This window comes from Pyxicephalus adspersus, chromosome 5, assembly GCF_032062135.1.
Source record: "Pyxicephalus adspersus chromosome 5, UCB_Pads_2.0, whole genome shotgun sequence".
NCBI lineage: Eukaryota > Metazoa > Chordata > Amphibia > Anura > Pyxicephalidae > Pyxicephalus > Pyxicephalus adspersus.
Genome location: NC_092862.1, coordinates 73,626,267 through 73,646,489, shown reverse-complemented (window position 1 = coordinate 73,646,489; position 20,223 = coordinate 73,626,267). Strand labels below are relative to the sequence as shown.

Below are 20,223 nucleotides of genomic sequence, written 5' to 3'. Positions count from 1 at the left end.
TTTAATGTTGATATGTTGACTAAGAGCACATATTCAAAGTGTTACAATAGACAAAATAAGTACCGGTAGGTGGTATAGTTTTTCTACTTTCTACTTCTCATACATCCACAAATGGATACTTTTAAACACATTTTGCAATGCAGAGTTTTTAAAAAGCTCAGAAAACCTTTATTTAGCCTCTACTACAGTTGAGTAATATATAAATTATTTCATACACCTCTTTTAGAAGTCATCTAAATGTAAGTCAGCGTAAATGTATTTTATTAGGATGAATCAGTGAATATTTCACCTTTGAAAACTAAGGTATGTAGTCCCCATAGGATGTTTAAATGATCAATGTATTACTTGTGAATAAAAAGCTGCAAGCTAATAACCCAGTGAAGGCCTCTTTTATCTTGTTCTGTCAAAGCAGCTGTACTTTATAGGATAACGGAGTCCATGGCAAGCAGAGAAAAAAAGAACATAAGCATCATTAAGCACACTAATGCCAGTCAAACACAATAGGATTATATGCTTTATGTAATGCTGCTCAATGAAGTTAATTTTTCTGAATATTACACTTTTTCAAGAATACAATACATATACACAATTCTTTCAAAGGGCCTGTGATCCCCACCATGCATCAAATTAGAGAAAACTGTCATGTATTTGCTTAGTAGGGCCTGTCGGTTATTTTAATGCTTTCTGAATTTGCTGCCTCCATTACATTTGCATGTTTCCATGTTGGAAAAGCCAGATAACACAAACACAATAGGCAATTGTTGCTGAGCCAAAGGTTTAATGGGATACAGATACAATTAAGATGCTGTATTGAAGCATGGAAAAGTCCAGCCCTACTAAAACATATAGCTCAATTTTGTACTATTTTCAGGTTATTTGCCTGGATCCCAACTCCTAGTTTTACCCAACCATCATAACAGCCAGGCAAGACTTGATTTTGTAGAATACAAATTTTTACATAATCAAGCCTATTCCCATCAGCTCCCATTAAAAAAAAGATTTACATTTTACATATATAAAATACACACTTACCCTTCCACCCAGTTGAGGGGTATCTTGTATTTTTTAGAAGTCCCTAGCTGCTCTCTTCGCTCCTCCAATAACCTATTGATGACTTCCCCTCTCATAACCCCATCCCACGCACAGCTTTAAGACTTTTCTAGAGCTGCCCCGACTCTCTGGAATGGTCTTCCATGTCCTGATCGGCTTGTTCCTACTTTCTGCTCATTTCAAAGAGCACACAAAACCCATCTTTTCAAATTTGCATACCTGTCTTCTTCTGTCTCTTAAAACCTTTACTTCTTACTCACCATTCCAAATCCCCCCTTGTATTGTGTGCTACTTTCCCCTCCTCTTAGATTGTAAGCTTTTCAGGGCAGCGTGCTCTCTTCTTTCTAGTCACTGCCTGTAATTTGCAACCCCTATTTAATGTACAGTGCTGCGTAATATGTTGGTGCTATATAAATACTGTTTACTATTATTAATAACAATTAAACCTTTCCATGTAACCTCCTCCTCCTTATCCCCACTCCAGTCCTGTCAGTTTCTTTCATTTCGCCCACAGTGCCAGAACATCCCACAGTGAGGAGTTACACGGCAAGGAGCCTTCATGCCTCTGACAACCATCAGCCCATACGAACACTTGTGTACCCTAACACCTGTAAACCCGGAGCCATGTTGTTCAGGTGCAAAGGACTGAAAGTTATGAGTAGATCACTTATGTGCCAGCATTCTTCTACTTCTGTAGCCCCAGCAATGAAAGGAGGTAAGGGAGGGGCCAATCACTTATTCCACTTTTAAAGGTAATTACTTGTAATACTGTCTATAAGGTGGTGTTATTTCTAGCAAATAACCAGAGTTCGAAGATTTGAAGATTACCTATGAGAGACAGGGTAGATTAGCTTTTATAACACCTGTGCCTAATTGCTTTTGGCCTATTTATATCCCAATGTTATGGTAAGCCACAAACTTCAACTTGCATACAAGTTTCATACAACTCTGAATTTGATGCAAATAGACCATAAACACAGCCTAACAGGACATGACCTATATATTCCATAAACATTCCATGAAAATTGTGGTGTATGTTGATATGATTGAATCATTCTCTTCCTGCAGATTTCTTAGCTGCACATTCATGTTGCAAATTTCCCATTTTACCATTTTTCAAAGTTAAATAAAGAATTCAGATCCAGCAGCTGGCCTATTTGTGTGTCTCAGCAGAACCAAAGATTCATCAGAATAGGCTTGTCCAACTTTCCAGTATTAGTGAGCCTGTGTCCACTGCAGCCTCAGAATTTGTTTTTTGCAGACAGAAGTGGACCCAGACATGGAGAAACATTTATCAAGCAAATTAGTGGCAAATGTAAGTTCTTGTCAGCCTGCCTATCAGTTAGCAGTTTTATGTGAATATTTATGTGTGTCTGCGACTCCTGGATTTGTAATTCTGAGCAGCCAACTAAAACTCACCATGCATTATGCAATAATTACAAATGTTTTTTGGGCAGAATGTCAATCGAAATTTGTTCAAGTGATTCATTTTTCTCCAACAGTTGGCCATTGTAATAAAACAAATCTTTTTTTTTATGTTGTGATCAATTTGTTTTGGAAAAAATATTAAAAATCATCATAATAATGATTAAGCATTAATCGAGTAGATGATACATAGATTGCTCATAATTAATTGTAAGCATCAATATTCAGCGCAACTCAAATGATTGAATGGCAACCCAATGCACCGATGTGCGTACTGTGTTATAGTGTGTTGTGTATATGTGTTTCTACGGAGAACCCGTGTGAAAGAGCCCATTCCGCTGGAGGAGAGATTAGATTTTCATTCAACAGCGCAACATACATAGGAAGAGGTCAGAGGCCTAAATCTGTCTCATGTTTGTCTTAAATTGGCTCGGCAAAAGAAATGGTGTCCTACTTCCAGTGGTCTTCTGCTGTTTTACCCATCTGCCTCATGATTCAGTTTTGTGTATTCTGAAATGGTTTTCTGCTCACTACTGTAGAGAAGAGTGGTTGTACAAATTACTATAGCACTTCTTTTTAGCTTAAACCACTGTACCCATTCTTTCTATTTCCATTACATCTGCCATTCTCTGGATTCTTGTTTTGTTTGCTTATTGTTACCATTATGAAATATGATATGACAAGATACTCTTGTGTCTGAACGGTTGCCATTTAGATGTTCCTTGTGAAAAAATTAGCACACTCTTTTATGCATAAATGTACACATCTTGCTGCAGCCACAAGTGTTGGAAAAAAAAAAACATAAAAAAAAAGTTAAAATTCATGTGTGCAATTATTTAAATTTTTTCAAGTACTACTTGATTGCCTTTTTTTCCTATTATCTAAAAATGTCAAATAGCAAAATACACCAAAATTAAGCAAGAAGAATTCAGAACACACACACAATCAGGTAAAATCATTGCAGCCTTACCAAAACAGCCAAAGCCACCTTAATTTTCCTTTTGCTTTTGACAGCACATTTTTATAAAATAATAAAAACTATGGCGAAGCAAAATCCATCAATATCACTGATTCTAACTCTTGTTTTTTTTAAATGTTCTATAAGCACATCTGTCAGTAAATGCTATACAGTAGTGTGTACATACTGTGTAATTAACAGTTTTTACAAGTATTTCATACCCAGACATATAGACATTAAGGGATATGCCTTAATCTGATAGGGAACCTTGTCCGCCATAGTTTACACACAATGGAAAACTGTTCCCTAAAAGTATGTTAAACAACAATAGAGTTGACATGCCCACTTAATGGCAGGATCAACTGTCTCTTATATCATTAGGATAGTGGAAAAGTTTGTGAAGTCTTTATGAATGTAGAATACTCCATTCTTGCCCTGGTTTATTTTATCTAGATCTACCAGATTGGCATGGATTCTAAGAATTTAAATGCAGAAACACCTAATCTGTCCACCTTTAGCACAAACAAGGGTGAATCTGCTTCAGAAAAAACATATCTGAGCAAACATTTGCAGTCATGTGAAAAAATTAGGACTCCCCATGAAAGCCTCTGTGTCTTTGCAACATTATTGATATGGATTTTTTTTCTCAATTTTACCAATACTGGGAGATTCAAGTAATTCAACTAAACAACTAAAACTGAATAAAAGAATTTTCAAAATTTTCAGTAAATTGTAATTCTAAAAAAATGCAATTTCTGGTGAGGAATAAATTAGGACACCTCTACATTTATTCCCACTTAAAAATGTCTCAAATCATACACAGGTGTGTCACATCAGGTGCACATGATTAGAACACCCTTACTCAGCATTTTGAAGGAGGTTTGCCCTTATTTAAACCTCAGACATTCAGTTTGGGTGCTCCTGACTGTTGAAGTGAGAATGAACACCATAGTGAGATCAAAAGAGCTGTCTGAGGCCTTCAGAAAGATTGTAGCAGTTTATAAATCTGATAAGGGATTTTAAAAGCAGCCATTCCACTGGCCAAAAAAAGTCTAGAAAGTAAAGCCAAGCAGGTTCACCCTGCGAATAAGTCAAAAGATGCTAAAACTAGTCTCCAAAAACTTTAAAAAATCATCAGGGGAGCTACAGCAAGCTCTTGCTACTGTTGATGTGAAATTGTATGACTCAATCAATCAATACTTTGCTGTAGCAGGACCTGGCCGACTCACCATCACAGAATCCACCATGAATTCTACCATGTATCAGAGGGTTCTTGAGGAACATGTGAGTCAAAACATACCAGTAAATCCTCCAATAACTGGCTGAAAAAGAAAAAGAATTGGAGAGTCCTGGGGTGGCCAAGTCACAGCCCAGATCCTAATCCCTTTGAGATGCTGTGGGGTGAATTTAAACAGGCTGTACATGCAAGAAACCCCTCAAGCATCTCAGAGCTGAAAGAATTCTGCATAGACGAGTGGGACAAACTTTCCTCAGACCGATGTCAGAGACTGGTAGATGGCTACAAGAAGCGTCTCCCTACAGTTATCTCAGCCAAAGAGGGTAAAACTAGCTATTAGGGGGTAGAGTGTCCTTAATCTTTACTCAGAATATACATTTTTGTGGATATCTTTTGTTAAATTGAGTAAATAAAGGTTGTTTACCTAATAAATCACTTTCTTTTCCAGAGATAAATAAAAAGATTAGACATTGATATATGAACAATTCTTAATAAAGAATTATTGGGGTGTCCTACATTTTGTACATGCCACTTTTCCTTGATTTGGCACCTTGCAAGAACTTTAAACTTTCTTCAAAACTGCCTCCTAGTTTGAAGAATTTTGCTGTTGGGAAATTATAATCTATTACAAACTTTTTTTCTGGCATGTAAGACTATCTTGCTTGAGTGCCAAATGCTGCAGCATTGGTTTTTATCTGAGCAGCATTTTTCTACAGGTGGATATTATTATTATTGCGAGGTGTGATTATTCTTGCGAGAAGAGTAAAGGTAGCTGGTTTATTCTACACGAGAGTAAAGTTAACCAAGAATTTCAAATCTCTGAGATCCATGGCCAAAGCCATTGCCCTAAAGTGTAAGCCATGGGCGGTGCCATCTTAGCCTTTTTTTTAGATCCAAAGTTGCTGTGGTGCTGCACATTTGATCAGCTATGATACCAACCATGAAAGGGCTTGAAAGGTTGATTAAAAGCTGAAATGAAAACATTGAAAACTAGGGCAGTCATCACCAATGGCACACCCTAAATGTAGCATTTAGCACACTGTTACAGGCAGATTGTAAATAAAAGAAAACTACAGAAAACAACATTAGTATGTTTTATTGATGATTTATTAACATTTACTGTGCATTTCTTACTTGTTTTGAAATGATAGGGTAAATTTTGCTTTAACTCTCCCGCCCCCTATTCTGACCACCACTTTAAAATTTTTTATAGTAGTTTAGCTCTGCTTAAGGGTCAATTCAGTCAAGGAGCAGCTACAAAGCAGACCTAAACCTAAATTTTTACTTTACATAAAAGGGTAAATAGCACCTTCATTGCTTTTTTTTTTGGGGGGGGGGGGAGGGTGTAAAATCCATTTTTTTTAATGGGAGAGAAGAATTCTGATCTCATGCATGCACAGTGAGATTGGCACTCTTTTTTTCCCCACTTACCGCAGGCTCTATCACCCACGCAGGAGTTTTTTTTTTTAGTTTAGTTCTGCTTTAAGTGAGTTGTTAACACATTGCAATGTTTGCAAATGAAAGGTCTGCATTATTATCAGCTCACTGCCACCTTTAAATAATATCTCAATACATTAAACTATACTTACCTACCACAAACGTGATGCCACATGCTAAACTCTATGCAAATCTACAGAAAATAGCCTGAGCACTCCAGAGTAAAGGTAATTTCTTTGCGATTTTGCGCAAAGGATGCAGTGCTAATTTTACCGGAAACCCACGAGCAGGTAGGTATTTTTAACATTCTATATGTGGTGGGATAGTTGGGGGGAGGATTTCTTCAAAGTTATTTGCTGTTCTAGGTTTGCTGAATCTCTCAGCTTCACTGATGAAAGTGTATCCTCTCCAGCTTTGGAGAGCTTTAAAAAATTAGGCCCTATGACTTAGTTGGTGTTGCTGAATCCTGGCTTTATTCTTCACGACTGGGCTGTTAACATTCCTGGTTATACTCTTTCAAAAATACAAAAAACAGAGTAAACTAAAGTGTATGTGAAGTCTGTATGTGAGAGGTGATCTGAAAAGAAATTGTTCATGGACCATGTGATAAGGTTAGGACATTATGGGTGGAGTTGCGTATGGGGATGCATATTACACAGTAAATTATTGGAGTCTCCTATAGGCTCCCCTCTTCCTATCAACTACTTGCACAGATAAAAATGGCTGCAAAGGTTGGGACAGTGGTAGTGATAGGTGATTTTACATACTCAGACATTGACTGGAGTAATGGCACTAAAGATACAGCAAAATGGCAGAAACTTACAAATTTATTACAAGATAATTTTATGCTACAGTTTATAGAAAGTCCCAACCAGAAATTATATACTGCTGGACCTAAATTTTTCTAACAATGCAAACCTTATAACAAATTTGCATAGAAAAGAAAATCTGGGTAGCCGTGATCATAATGTGATTTCATTTATTTTCATGTAAGTTATAAACAGGAAGCAAAACCAGGAAAGATAAAAACATTTATTTGAGAGAGAATTTTTTTGTGCAAATGGTACAGCCTTAAACGAGCCACAATTACTTAAAGTTATTTTGATAAGGCAACAGTTAGATAAAATTAGATTGAGAAAGCTCCAGGATCTGATTGATTGCATTCGTGTGTCCTCAAAGCTCAGTTATTTTAAACCCATTGCGGTGCCTATGTTTTCAAAAGGGAGAAAAGTCATTACCAAGTAACTATAGACCAGTAAGTTTAACTTCTTTAGTTGTAAAGAGAGTTTGATAGAGAACCACATAGAGGAGTTTCTGCTAGGAAATAATATTATAAGTGATAGTCAGCATGGATTCAACAAAGACTGAAGTTGTCAAACAAATTTACTCTCTTTTTATGAGGAAGTAAGTAAACAGGTAGACAGTGGAGTAGCAGTTGATATTGAGTACTTGGACTTTGCCTAAGCATTTGACACCGTACCCCAAAGACGGGTATTATGCAAGTTAGGGTGTATGCGTTTGGCAGTGTACTTCAGATTCTACCTTTTACATGCTTTATGTAGGATGATTATCATTGCTCATTTGCATTTGTTTAGGAACTATGGCCAGTTGATATTGCCCATTGTGATTTTAATACATAGACTTTGTTCAGCAAACACAATTTTTAAACCCAATCGTTACTGCCCAATTTTAATACCAATTCCTTTTTATTCAAGCACACTTACAATATTTTTAGTTTAATGCCTATATTTTTTACTGCTTTTTTAACCTGTGAATGTTAATGATAAATGAACTTGGAAGTTGTCAAGAGTGCTTCTAGGCTCAACTACTGCAGAAGAAATAATGGAAACCAAATTCATAGCTTTCCTATCTCTTATCATTCTGATTTCACCTACTAAAGTCCCAGGCTAAAATTAGTCCAATAAATTATAGATATGATTCTCCTAAAATTGCTATGACAGCCACCAGTTTTATGTTCTCACAGGCTCCCTTAATGCATAAGCAAAATTTTATCAGAGATACCTATATCCAATGTAAACTATACTTTATGAATTTACTGTAGAGTGAATCCTATTTTTTTTTTATTTACTGCTGTCAGGTGAAATGTATTTTATTTTTGGATCAGTGTTGGTTTTAACTCTAGTATTATGCTGTATCATGTTACTGGTGCTAGTGTTAAATATAACTTTTCTTTTACCCACAAGCCCCAGTTCATGTTGGTAAAATATACAGCTGATCAAATTTGTATGCAATGATGACAGCTATAGGGAGAACTTGAGAAATGCAAATAAAACGCAGCCAGAGTAAATCTTTGATTGCATTTTTATGTGCATACAATTAAGTACTCATAAACTTTCTAATCTAAAGAATTACAGCATCAAAAAATTGTGTAGAATTGATTTCTCTTGATTTCTGCTTCCTTTTTATTTAATGAAAGGCTATTGTGTAAAATTGTATATTTGTATTTATTTTTTCATATTATTAGTGCCATAAGCTACACTACAATCAATATTTGCATTAGCTGCTTCTCAACATATAATTTAGGTTTAGGTTAACTTTTGGTGTAATGAAGTAACATTGCGATATTTGTTCAGCACCTCTTGTTTAATCCTGTTGTAATGTCCTTATTTCTTTCTCTTTGTTTCCGTTACATGTGAGGACTCCATGGAAAATAAATCTGAAGCATCAGCAACTGATTCACTTATGGAAAGTAAAGAGCATGGTGTATTCACGACTGCATTTACTCTTTATTGTATAAAGGACATCAGTTTAAAAACAAAAGTGAAATAGTCCTTTAACAAGAATATTAATGACAGATAAAATAAGTATAAAAGTCTACAAAGGAACTAAACCTAAAATGGAAATTATTAAAGGGAAAATATTTAGGTAAATCCCAACTGGTGCACTTTCTAAACAAATTCTACAGAGCCAGTTTCATCTGGATCAGAAAGGTTTATCTCCCCCTCTCTTAACACTTTAAAGAGGAACTATACTCAAAACTCCCGAAAAAAACTAAAAACACACTTACCTTCAGTCCTACAGGGCAGTCTGATCACTCGGGGGGTGTCCGGCATCGGGGTCCCGCGTCATCTCGGCATCCCTCCCGGAGCTGGCGCTCCAGGTGCCGCCATCTTCGTCTTCTCTTCGTCACCCAGCCGTGAGATCGGGTGACGTGGGATGAAAAAAATTTGTCGATCCCACTGCACATGCAATCTCACTGTGCAGAAGGAGCGCCCAAGAGCCTACCGGGATGACTGACGTAGGTATCCCTGGAGGCTTGGCGTTCCAATTCATTCCCAACCGCCTAGGCGGCCAAGAATTAGGAGGCGGTGCTGCACCTAAAAAAATAAAAAAACGTAATTTTTACCCTAAGTAAAAGGGTTATCCACCCTTTTATGTAAAGTGAAAATTCTGAGTTTAGGTACGCTTTAACATAAACAAATTTCTACAGTTCTTGATATGTTATTCACAGTTGTTTTTTTTTTATACTTTTGCTATACTTAGGCCTTCTCTTCCATTTTGTTTTCTGTCTGATTTATACCTTTTTATATTATTGGTTTGACCTTTAAAATTCTATAGTAAAATTTCATTGTATTCACTGAACTTTGTCTGGCAAGAATATTGTGATTAAAGCACCCATCAGAGACACACTGCTTGATCTGATTGTTCTTTAGTGGAAAGGGCTGCTTCAGTGAAAACTTTATGCTACCTCTGTGCTCCACAGTTTATTGCAGCTTTTGTCCAGATTGCACAGTCCAACAAAACTGCACAGGTTGCACAGATCAGATCCATCTGCAGATAAAGTAATCTCACAAAGAAAGGCCAGGAACTGCATGACCAGGAAGCAAAAGAAACATAAGAGGGCATTTAACAAGGCCTATGACTCTTGGAAGCAGTCAGCAAGGAAGATGAGAACAAAAGTGAAAACATTCTACTTTCATTACAACCTTGATACTAATGTTTTGTTAAAATAATGGATGCCTGTGTCATCATGCTTAAAGGAACTCAGGAGTAAACAACTAAAGATTATTATTGAGGCTTAAAATTACAGACTAGAAAAAAGACAGGCAAGGATGGCATTTAATAAGGATTATAGTACAATTCTATCTTTGGACACACTAACAATAATCTCAAAGTATTCACAAAGATCTGACAACCACTATATTGCCATTTAGAAGCAGCAGAATGGAGGTTTGCAGCCAAGTGGGACACGCCAAGGCAGAAAATCCAGGCTCAGCAAGCAATATGTGAAAACCAGAGAATGATTGGAAAATCAGTGAAGCAAAAATATTGGCAGAAACATAGAAGAAGAAAGTAGCTGGAACGCCTGTAAAGCTGATGGAGACAAAGACAAATCTTCAGCAGTTACATACAGAATAAATAGAGTAGCAGTAGTGTAGGCTAGAGCATACAAATACCTTGAGTGGAAGCTGTGACTCAAATATTAACAAATTCACCAACCATAAACCGGCTGTCTGCCCCCTAAACCAAACACATTTATGTGTGATTCCTTGAAGTTCAATGATTGGAGGATATCTTATTTTATCCTATCTTGACAATGATGTGGTAAATAAACAATTGCCTTTGTGGAGAAACTTCCAAGGCTTAAAAGGAACTTTTTTTTCAGGAACTAAGAAGATGCATACCAGAGTAGTTGGACAGTGTTGCAACCAGGAATAGTCATGTGTGACAATGGCACAAAACTGTTGGACACCCTTAACCAGCTGAAAATCCTGCTGTGTCCCATGTCCCAAAATTTTGTGGAGCTTTGTGGACTTTGATATGTATATATTCTGGATTCCAACATGTGGATACTGCAATTGCAGCTGCAAGTCTTAAATAAATACCTTAGGCATTGAAGGCTTTGAGGAGCAGTGGCTTATCATCCAAGGTAACTGCAACATTTTGAAACTCCCTTAAACAGGCAACTAAAATAGTATAAATTACACTATACTGCATGCTACATGCCTCATAAAGAATGCACTGGAGGCAAACCATCAGGAGAAAGAAGATGACTTGCTGTCACCCCAGGGCCACCAACCAAGCCCTGTGGTGTAAAAATAGCATAAAGCCAAGAGGGACTTAAAGGAGGAGTGTTGGGGTCTGTAGGAAAAATACCCAGGCATTGTAGGTGGGTAAACTGAGTAGTTGAGGGCAAAAGGTTGTCTTCAGTGACGCTAAGGACGCTCCAGGTAATTTGCTTATGACATATTGCCTGCAACAAGGTCCCTTGTATTTTCTGGCTTGGTGCCATTCCTATTTTTTAAGCCACAGTAGACAGACTCAACATGTGGTGCCATTTGCAGGCCATGCATGAATCTCACATTTTGTGATGACATTGGTTCAAAGGCTGGCTCGGAACCTATTAAAGGCACTCAGCCAATGGATTACTGGGTGTCTAGAATTAATCACTATCCAAAGCTAGCACAATCAGGCTAATTTATCAAGGAATCCATGATGTGCACGCATAAGCAGACTTCATCCTGTTATTTAAGAAAACTTTACTGACTAATGAAACGTTTTGTATTGTCCTACTGGACTGGATTGTTGGGGTCCTGCTGAAGCCTGACCAGGGAAAAGGGATTTTACCTGTAGAGGTGGAAAGCAGCTTGGAAGGAACAGACCACCATAAGACAAACTCTGCATCAGTTGATTTTGCTGTCAAAAGTAACTGCATGTATATCTTGCTCCAGTCTTTCAAAGGACTTGAGTGAGCCAGATAGTTGCTGCAATAAAGATACAGGCTGGAGACTGCATTAAATTTTATCTGGAAGCCTGCTGTCGCATGTTTGGACCAATCTGATACCCCATTGCTTTGGGCGACCCCTATATATATATATATATATACATATTATATACACACATACATGCATTCATATACAGTATATACATGTGTGTAAATAAATATAAATATATATTTTTATATATTTATATATATATATATATATATATATATATAATATGAATAAGATTTTAACTTTTTAAAGATATTTTTATGTGTAAAATGGAGAAACAAATTTATCAATTAATATTGTTATCTATAGTTTGTGGTATGTAAATACTTGAATATACCAACAAAAAGTTTTTCTATTTTTTATCACCTACTTTTACACAAGTGCCCATATCCACATCTTTAAAAGTTTCCATTAACTGATTTATTTTCAATGGGAGCTCAAGAGATTTAATTTTCAAACACATGTTTGTTCAAGTACGTATGTTTCAATCATGAAGATTGTTTGCTGTTGTAGTGGGTTTTAAGGTAAGACTTGTAAGACTAGGGGTTGCAAGGCCTGTTTTTACCAAAATTCTACTTAAAATAACAACAATTGAAAAAAAAGTATTAAAGATAAAATCATACTTGTTTAGCAACAAAAAAACATATAGCTGCTGAAAATCTCTGTACGTTCAGATGACAAAGGCACAGACTTATTGCTCACAAAAATGAATACGGGTGACAAAGTTCAGACTAATTACTGTAACTTTTTGCTTATTATCATTTACTAGTGGATTTGTGAAGAAGAGAAACCTGCATACAACATAGCTGATGCCTATAATGTATGCTGTGCTATTATCACTTGGATGATCATTTATGAACAGCCCAATGTACAGGGCTTGCCTGTAGGAAGGCACACTAATAATTGGATCATACAGAGTATCCTTTTCGGTTGACATTTTTTTACAAGCTTTATCATTGTAAATTAGCACAAGTATGTGCCGAAAGCACAAGCTTGCCCGCTGCAACAGTGCTCCTTATGAAAACAGCAGAATTTGTCATGGAGGGCAGCATTCACCTGTTTTTGTGGACCAGATCACATTCATTAAAGTAAATCACCCATGGATAACCCTTTGAATTATCAAGCACCTGCCGTGGATGCAACACAATGAAATTTTCATATCAATATTGCTAAAATATTGGAAGCTCCCCTGCCAACACATGTGTTGTATGTCTACATATGTGGTCTTTTTAAGTATTTGCAAACTGCTTTTTTGCAGGGCAACACTTTTTTTGCATGTATAAATTCTTAGCCTATTCAAGTGCTCATATACAATCTCGGTAAAATGTATTGACCCCCCACCCATCCATAGCAAGGCCCAGGAGCCCAGCTCTTTTAAAGCTTGTCTAAATGCCCTAAAACTCACAGAATATTTTAGATTCACTCTTTTGTAAATGGAGTTTCTTGATAAGTTTTACACAGGATTTGCCTTAGGTATATCAAATTGGGGTAAATTTGATCTGTAATTTCCACCCAGGAGACAGCCAGATCAATTTTCAAAATAACTACTTTATGAAATGAAAATGTATCAATTGTTGTATTGTTGATATATTGTAATTGATATACATAGGATGTTTTTATGTGATTTTATTGTAGAATCTTTTTAGTTTGTTATAGGAGTGTGTTGTGCAACTAATAAATGTAATCCTTTAATTAAATTGTATTGGATGATGTGAAAGAAATACCAATATTAATGTTATATTATCACTTATTCTTTACATTTTGATAAAGGTCAGAGCAGATGGCAAGGCCTTATGGTCAGTGCAGTTTTACCAAAGGGCACAAGACAACCCAATCCATCGTATAACAGCACATTCAGTGAATTAGCCTTTATTATTATTATTAAACAGGATTTATATAGCGCCAACATATTACGCAGGGCTGTACATTAAATAGCCTTGATATTATAATATTGATAGTTTTAGGAATGATTACTTACAAGATAAACCAAACCTGTCACATGAAGACTGTGATGCCATATGTAACTTCCTAGCAAAGCCCATATGGCAATATATTTGCTAATCTGATGCAAAATTCCAGACTTTTCTATTATCAACATATGTATACGCCTAATCCAGTGGTGATCAACTTACTTTATATAGGCCAAAGAAAAAAATGGGATAAAAATAAATACAGCTGCTCAACTTTACCTAAAATAACAAAGATCCTCAGTTATACAGAAAATGCTTAAAACCCATGATGTCATTCAGTCCAGGGCACACTGTTATTTTTATTTAATGAATCAATTGTCATTCTCTGTAGCAGAGTTTTATCTACATTGCTTTGGGTCCTTATGGACTCTCTCTAGTAGGAAAAACATGATGACAATTCAATTCAATGATGGTGGCTCTCAATATGTTTACTTATTGGAGGTAATACCTTTTTATTTCCTATAGTATAAAGTTTAGCTTTTTATGGAAGGCGTGTTTAATTTTCCTATCATAAACAACAAAAATGAAATTTTGATGCACCAGAGTAACTGCAAATTGTTGTATTGTCTTTTGCATCAACAATATTGGAGCTGTTAATGTCATTTTTTTTAAATTTTAATTGTACCATCAGGTCAAAGATACATTCGTAAAAACATAAATACCTGAAAATGAACAGTTACATAAAAATAAAAAATCAGCAACACAGTACAGCAATACTGACTCATGAACCAAAAAAAAAAAAAAATCCAAAAGACAGAGAATATATAGACATCATAATCGCATTGCAGCAACCAAGACCAAGAACAAGAATTAGAAAGAAGAAAAGGGTAGGGGACAAGACATCAAATAAAAAAGGAATGAACAGCACAGAAACACTTAAATAAAAGCAGTCCAAATTATTATTTTTACCTTACTAAAATATTTTTTTGTCAAAAACCCTTTTAGATTTTAGTCTAAAGGAATGAAGGCCAAAGGCCACATACAGCCCTATGATATATGGAGTAGGGAATTAGGTAAATATATTTCTTATAACACACTTCTGCAGTTTTGATCTCAGTTAGCAAGGAAAATATGTTTAGTGTTTCTTATAAATTTGAGTGTGGCTGAGTAACTCCTTAAAACAGAACTAAATGCATTAAAAAAATGCAAGGTTCTGTACATTGCTTATGCTATAAAAGCTCTAGCCTTGTCACAAAGTAATTATACCTAAATATACACAGACAATTGTACATGCACAGTTCAAGAAGTTTTAGAATCTTGTTGAGCCCTGAGCAAGTACTATTATGATGTAAAACTTGCATTCATGCATTGGAGTTATGCCAACCATGGCCGTCCAATGCACAAATCAAGCACTGACCCCCTCATTGCACCATTGTTATCAGCATTTCAAAATCCACCCTCCCCCCATGCAGTCTTTGCATTGCTGGAGAATGCACTTTGTCATAATGTGCAATAATAGTGCACCGAATGGAGATATTTAATTTAGCTATGCACAGATTACTTGAACCCCACTCCTGGCAAAATCTACCACTCACAGCTTCCTCTAATTGCCCTCTTGCATGATTTTTGCTTTTTTTTTACACATATACTCACCTAAACCCACCATTGGGGTACATTGATAGTGCTATAATCTCGGGACCACTGACTCCTCATTAACCCACATCAACTTTCCATGATGGTCCCCTAGCACTGTACTTTTTTGGCAAGTACAGAATAAGTACCTGTTTAACCTGATAGAAATTAAAGCTATAAATTTGTCAGAGAATTGTCACCTGGCAGTGCTTAACCCAGAATTTTTTTTTAAGCCGAGAGGGAAGAAATTGTAGGCGGGTAGAAGCTCATGAATTGTGACCCAACTCTTCAGTAAACACCCAAAAACAGCCAGGTGGTTGCTGAAAAGTGCCGGGTGGTGCACCCAGCTAAAATGGGCTGGGGAGAACACTGCCTGGGATCAATGGTTGTGTTTATCTTGGGTGAAAAATCTACTTCTGTATATTGTTCATCAATTTGTTCTAGCAGCTGCAACAACTGTAACAACTGATGTATTTTCCTATGGAGGTGAGCACGGTGGGAGTTAGCAGGATTTCTCTGAACCACACAACCTCTCCTCCTTATGTAATGCAGATAAAGAAAGGTATTTGTATTCTAAATCATTGGAGCAGCCTTTGTAACAATGCAGTTTCTTCATGTAAAAAATACAGTAAGTGATCACTGTCACGTTTGACAGGAATAACGTTATTAGATGAATTAGCAGTTTTTAAAAAAAAAACTTAGAAAAAGAACTAATGCAGCCACTTCATGTAAGAACTGTTGCAATATATTATATTTTGTTTTTGAGGTTTAGATGCTTTAAACATTCTTCATTGTTCTGTCTGTTTTTGTATGCAGTTTATACACTGTATAAAACCCATTAATCTGCCTTTACTCAGGGGCAGTAGCTCTGTAATTTTAGGCATGTAATCAATAGTTTTGTGACTACACCCCACCCTTACGAAAGGAATGGGGATTTAATCCTATTTGCTATCCATTGACAAATAGCTGCCTGTAACCTCTGAGAATAAAAACTAGTTATATTTGTCCCATGGAAAGCATACTTGTAAATTGTTTTTCCTGACCTCTGACAACTCTTCAATTAGTTCTATTATTTTCATGCTTTTTCAGTAACAACTTCAAAAATAGAATTTGCAAAGATCTCCAAATCTTGTAAACAACGAGAGACAATGTTATTTCTTGCACTAAATGGCATTCAAAGAAATATGGTTTACTTCATGGTTTCTGTGAAAAAGATCAGCTGAAAAGAAAAGACTGCATCTAAACAATTACCAAGCACACTAAAATAACCTTCTGTAATAAACAATGAAATGCTTGGTGTTGCTGTACAACTGATTGTGTTTTTTTATTTATTATAAAATGAACATGTATTGTAATACGCTATCAGTAAAATAAAGCTTAATTTTGTCCTATTCACTGAAAACAGAACAATATTTAGGAGTCTATTTATAAAGCACTTTTTTTTTAATAAACCTTTATTGAACAAGATGATCACAAGAATGCCTAGAATAAAGTATTAAGCAATTTGATTTTTTTAAATATAGCATGGCAGCATTAAAACTCCTGTCAGGTTTTACAGCAGATGGAGGCCCCACTGAGGAGATTTCTTCACTTCCTGTATGGTAAAAAGGTCATCTTATCAAGACAGAAAATAAAAGAATTTCACCGTTCTTATATTTATTTCCATCTTTTTCTGAAAAATAGTAATCTTGATCCATTCTAAAATAGTTATTATAATAGTTAGTATAATAGTTATTAATAGTTAGTATCCAGTTATTTTCTTTGCATTCTTTGCTTACTATGGACTCAATAAAATGCATCTATTTCAATAAATTTAGCTACTTTGAGTTAAATAATTTTTTGAACTGTGAACTGAAAGACAGACAATGGAAGTGTCCATGGACCAGGAAGTGATGTGGAACTCAAAGAATTCTGTTTATGATCCAATAGAGGGAAGATTCAGGTGTATTATTTATAGAGTGGTGTATTATTTACTGGGAGTTCCCTGGCCAAATCTTAGCTTTAAGGTGGTTAAAATAGGCTTTAAAGGGCTCCTAAATCTTACAAATCTTTGCCTCAACCTCATTATTAAATGAAAATTATAAGAAGGTGGAATGCCAGTACAAAAAATAATGTTTAAATACACAAAAACAGGGGAAAAACAAAGAACGGTGTACTGTTTATTAAAGGAGCAGTGGTGCAGCCATACAATGTGTTTTAAAAATGAGACGGCTTTGGGAGGCATGAATAAATAAAACAAGGCCTAAGGGTCTGTTAAAGCACATGACTAGGACATAGCGTGGATATAGATGTTAACTCCTTGGTATAAATGCCCTCCAAGTAAAACAACTCCAAATACACTTTTGCCCAAAAATGCTACCAACACCAAGTGCCCCTAATCTGACCAGCTCCATTAGCGATTTTAGGCATTTCAAGTATGGCTAAATCATCTTTGACGATCTAATGTTTCTAATCCCTTGTGGAACACCAACTCCCTGCCATAACTGGTCTGCCAAGGGCCAAGCAGTTAGGGACAGTTGGTAACCCCTGCTTCTCAGTGGTGACCTGTAGGGGGCGCTGCTGAGACTCATTAGCCTGGGGCAGGTAAAATATCATTGTCTGGGCCACATAATTGTGCATCTCCCTGTATTTCCTATGTGTGTGTTGTGTATATGGAGGTGTGATCACACATTTTGGATGCACATACCCCCTATAGGTAGTATGAGGATGATAGCAGCAGTGTATTAAACAACATAAATTTAGACAAGGTTATACAATGTTGAATCACACAGCAAGTGTATAGATTACAGACTCTCATTAAATCCCCAGGCTAACTGACAAAGGAGGGTGCAAAAGGCTAGACATTGACTTCTACGTTTGGATGCAGAATTAGGCGTATAGGAGTCGGAGAAAAAATAGATGTTGTGTCCTGATGCGTTTCACCTATAGAGGCTTCTTCAGAGGACTTTGGGACATCCAGCAATGACTGTATACAGAATAAATATGTATATATATGTGTAAGCCTAATACACTATTATTCATATTAATAAAAGGAGATGGAGGTATTGCGAGAAATATGAGCTTTCATTGAAATATCTTTGCAAAGTACATTTTGTGCTATAAAGAGTAACTAATACGCCAGGTAATATATGAAAAGCTTATGATGGTGGTATTCATGAAGGAATCATGAACATATTGTCTGATAGAGGAATCAAGAACATATCGTCTGATAGAGGAATCAAGAACATGTTGTCAGGTATTACAGTTAGAAGTATATTAGAGAGTGTTCAGAGGAGTCAGGATCACAGGTGAGTGATGGGGCACATCAGTTCCGGTACTAGAAGTTGTAAATTTGTGTTATTAGTCATACATGTAGTATGGAATTGTATGTAGTGCAATCCCTAAGGATGAAGGTGCCTGATGTTGGTGCTGGTGGTTGCCATATAGCAATGACAAGAGTCAAGCTGTGTTGGCTCTTTAGGTCCATGTGGGTGTGTGGGGTCCGGAAATCCCTGTTTGTGCTGTCAGGAGGAAACACTTCCGCCCTCACAGCTGCCCTCAGTGTAGATCAGATGCGGCTGCGCAGTTGAGAGAGAAGTGACCAGAGGTGGGAGGGGGAGGGCAGTGGAGGAGAGGAGAATTTGAATAGCAGAGGTTATTGGCTGAGGGAGTTGCCACTCAGGGGGTAATGCCGTGTGAGTGGGTAGATGTGTCAGCGTTGATCAGGCTGATAAAAGGATGGAAAGCATAGAGTGATGTGCAGAGATGGTGGAAGTGATTAGCACACTCATACATCATGATGTGTGACATGTACATTGGTGACAGCACATTGCTATACATGCTGATCTGTAGGGAAGATGATGTGCAGTGTCAGTCTCCTCCTCCTCATGTCTCCATCAGATGAGTTGCAGCCTCCCCAGTGATGGAGCCGGACACACAGTGACCCCGCTCGCTGCTCTCATCCCCCGGCCACACTCACTGCGCCCACCTCGGAGCTGCCATACGGGATGCAGGAGGAGGGAGACAAGCCGGAGGATGATACACAGGAGGAGGAGGATCAGCAGCCAGTGTGTGCGGCATCTTCTCACCCAGACACCAGGACCGACTCGGACAGTGTACAGAGCAGTGACACCCCGAGCCCCCCAACATGCAAGATCTGCTTCCAGGGGCCCGAGCAGGTAATCTCCTATTTACTGACCGGGCATGGGGCCCCTGGCCTGACATACCTACTGTCCAGGAGGCAATCATCTAAAATCATGCAGGGACATCATTAGATAATCGGTGCTATTAGCTGCATCATGTACACTGCATACAGCTCATAGATGTGCCCATATAGCACTAATACAGCCCATCTATACACAGCTAGAACTTCCCATAAGGATCACATACCATACATCCATTATTTCATAACATTACTTTATATAATGGCAGATGATTATGGCTTATTGCGAACACTTTGTAATTGTGATCTTTCCAAAGGGCCGATGATCAATTTCATGAGCCTGCAGTTTTCAACTTCCCCCAGCCCTCATCTATCAGAGTGTTTGCTATACTGTATATGCTTGGGGGTTACAAATCACTGGCCAGATCTACTGAATTATCATTACTACCTCTCATTAGTCTACTACATCATAATGTCAACTCAGTCCTTACCATCTGTATATTGTCTACTACATCCAAATGTCATCCCAGTCCTTTCCTTCTGTATAAAGTCTACTACATCCAAATGTCATCTCAGTCCTTTCCATCTGTATATTGTCTACTACATCCAAATGTCATCTCGGACCTTCCCATCTGTATATTGTCTACTACATTCAAATGTCATCTCAGTCCTTTCCTTCTGTATAAAGTCTACTACAT

General features: G+C 37.0%; 1 protein-coding gene across 1 annotated transcript in view; it reads left to right on the top strand.

Annotated features, from left to right (window-relative positions):
* Window positions 1-19,070: 19,070 nt before the first annotated feature.
* MARCHF11 (membrane associated ring-CH-type finger 11) overlaps window positions 19,071-20,223 on the top strand; it is a 28,087-nt gene continuing 26,934 nt past the window's right edge. The window contains exon 1 of the mRNA XM_072411857.1: window positions 19,071-19,541. Coding sequence (XP_072267958.1) covers window positions 19,371-19,541 — 171 coding nt within the window. The 5' untranslated portion in view covers window positions 19,071-19,370. The remainder of the gene's footprint in view (window positions 19,542-20,223) is intronic.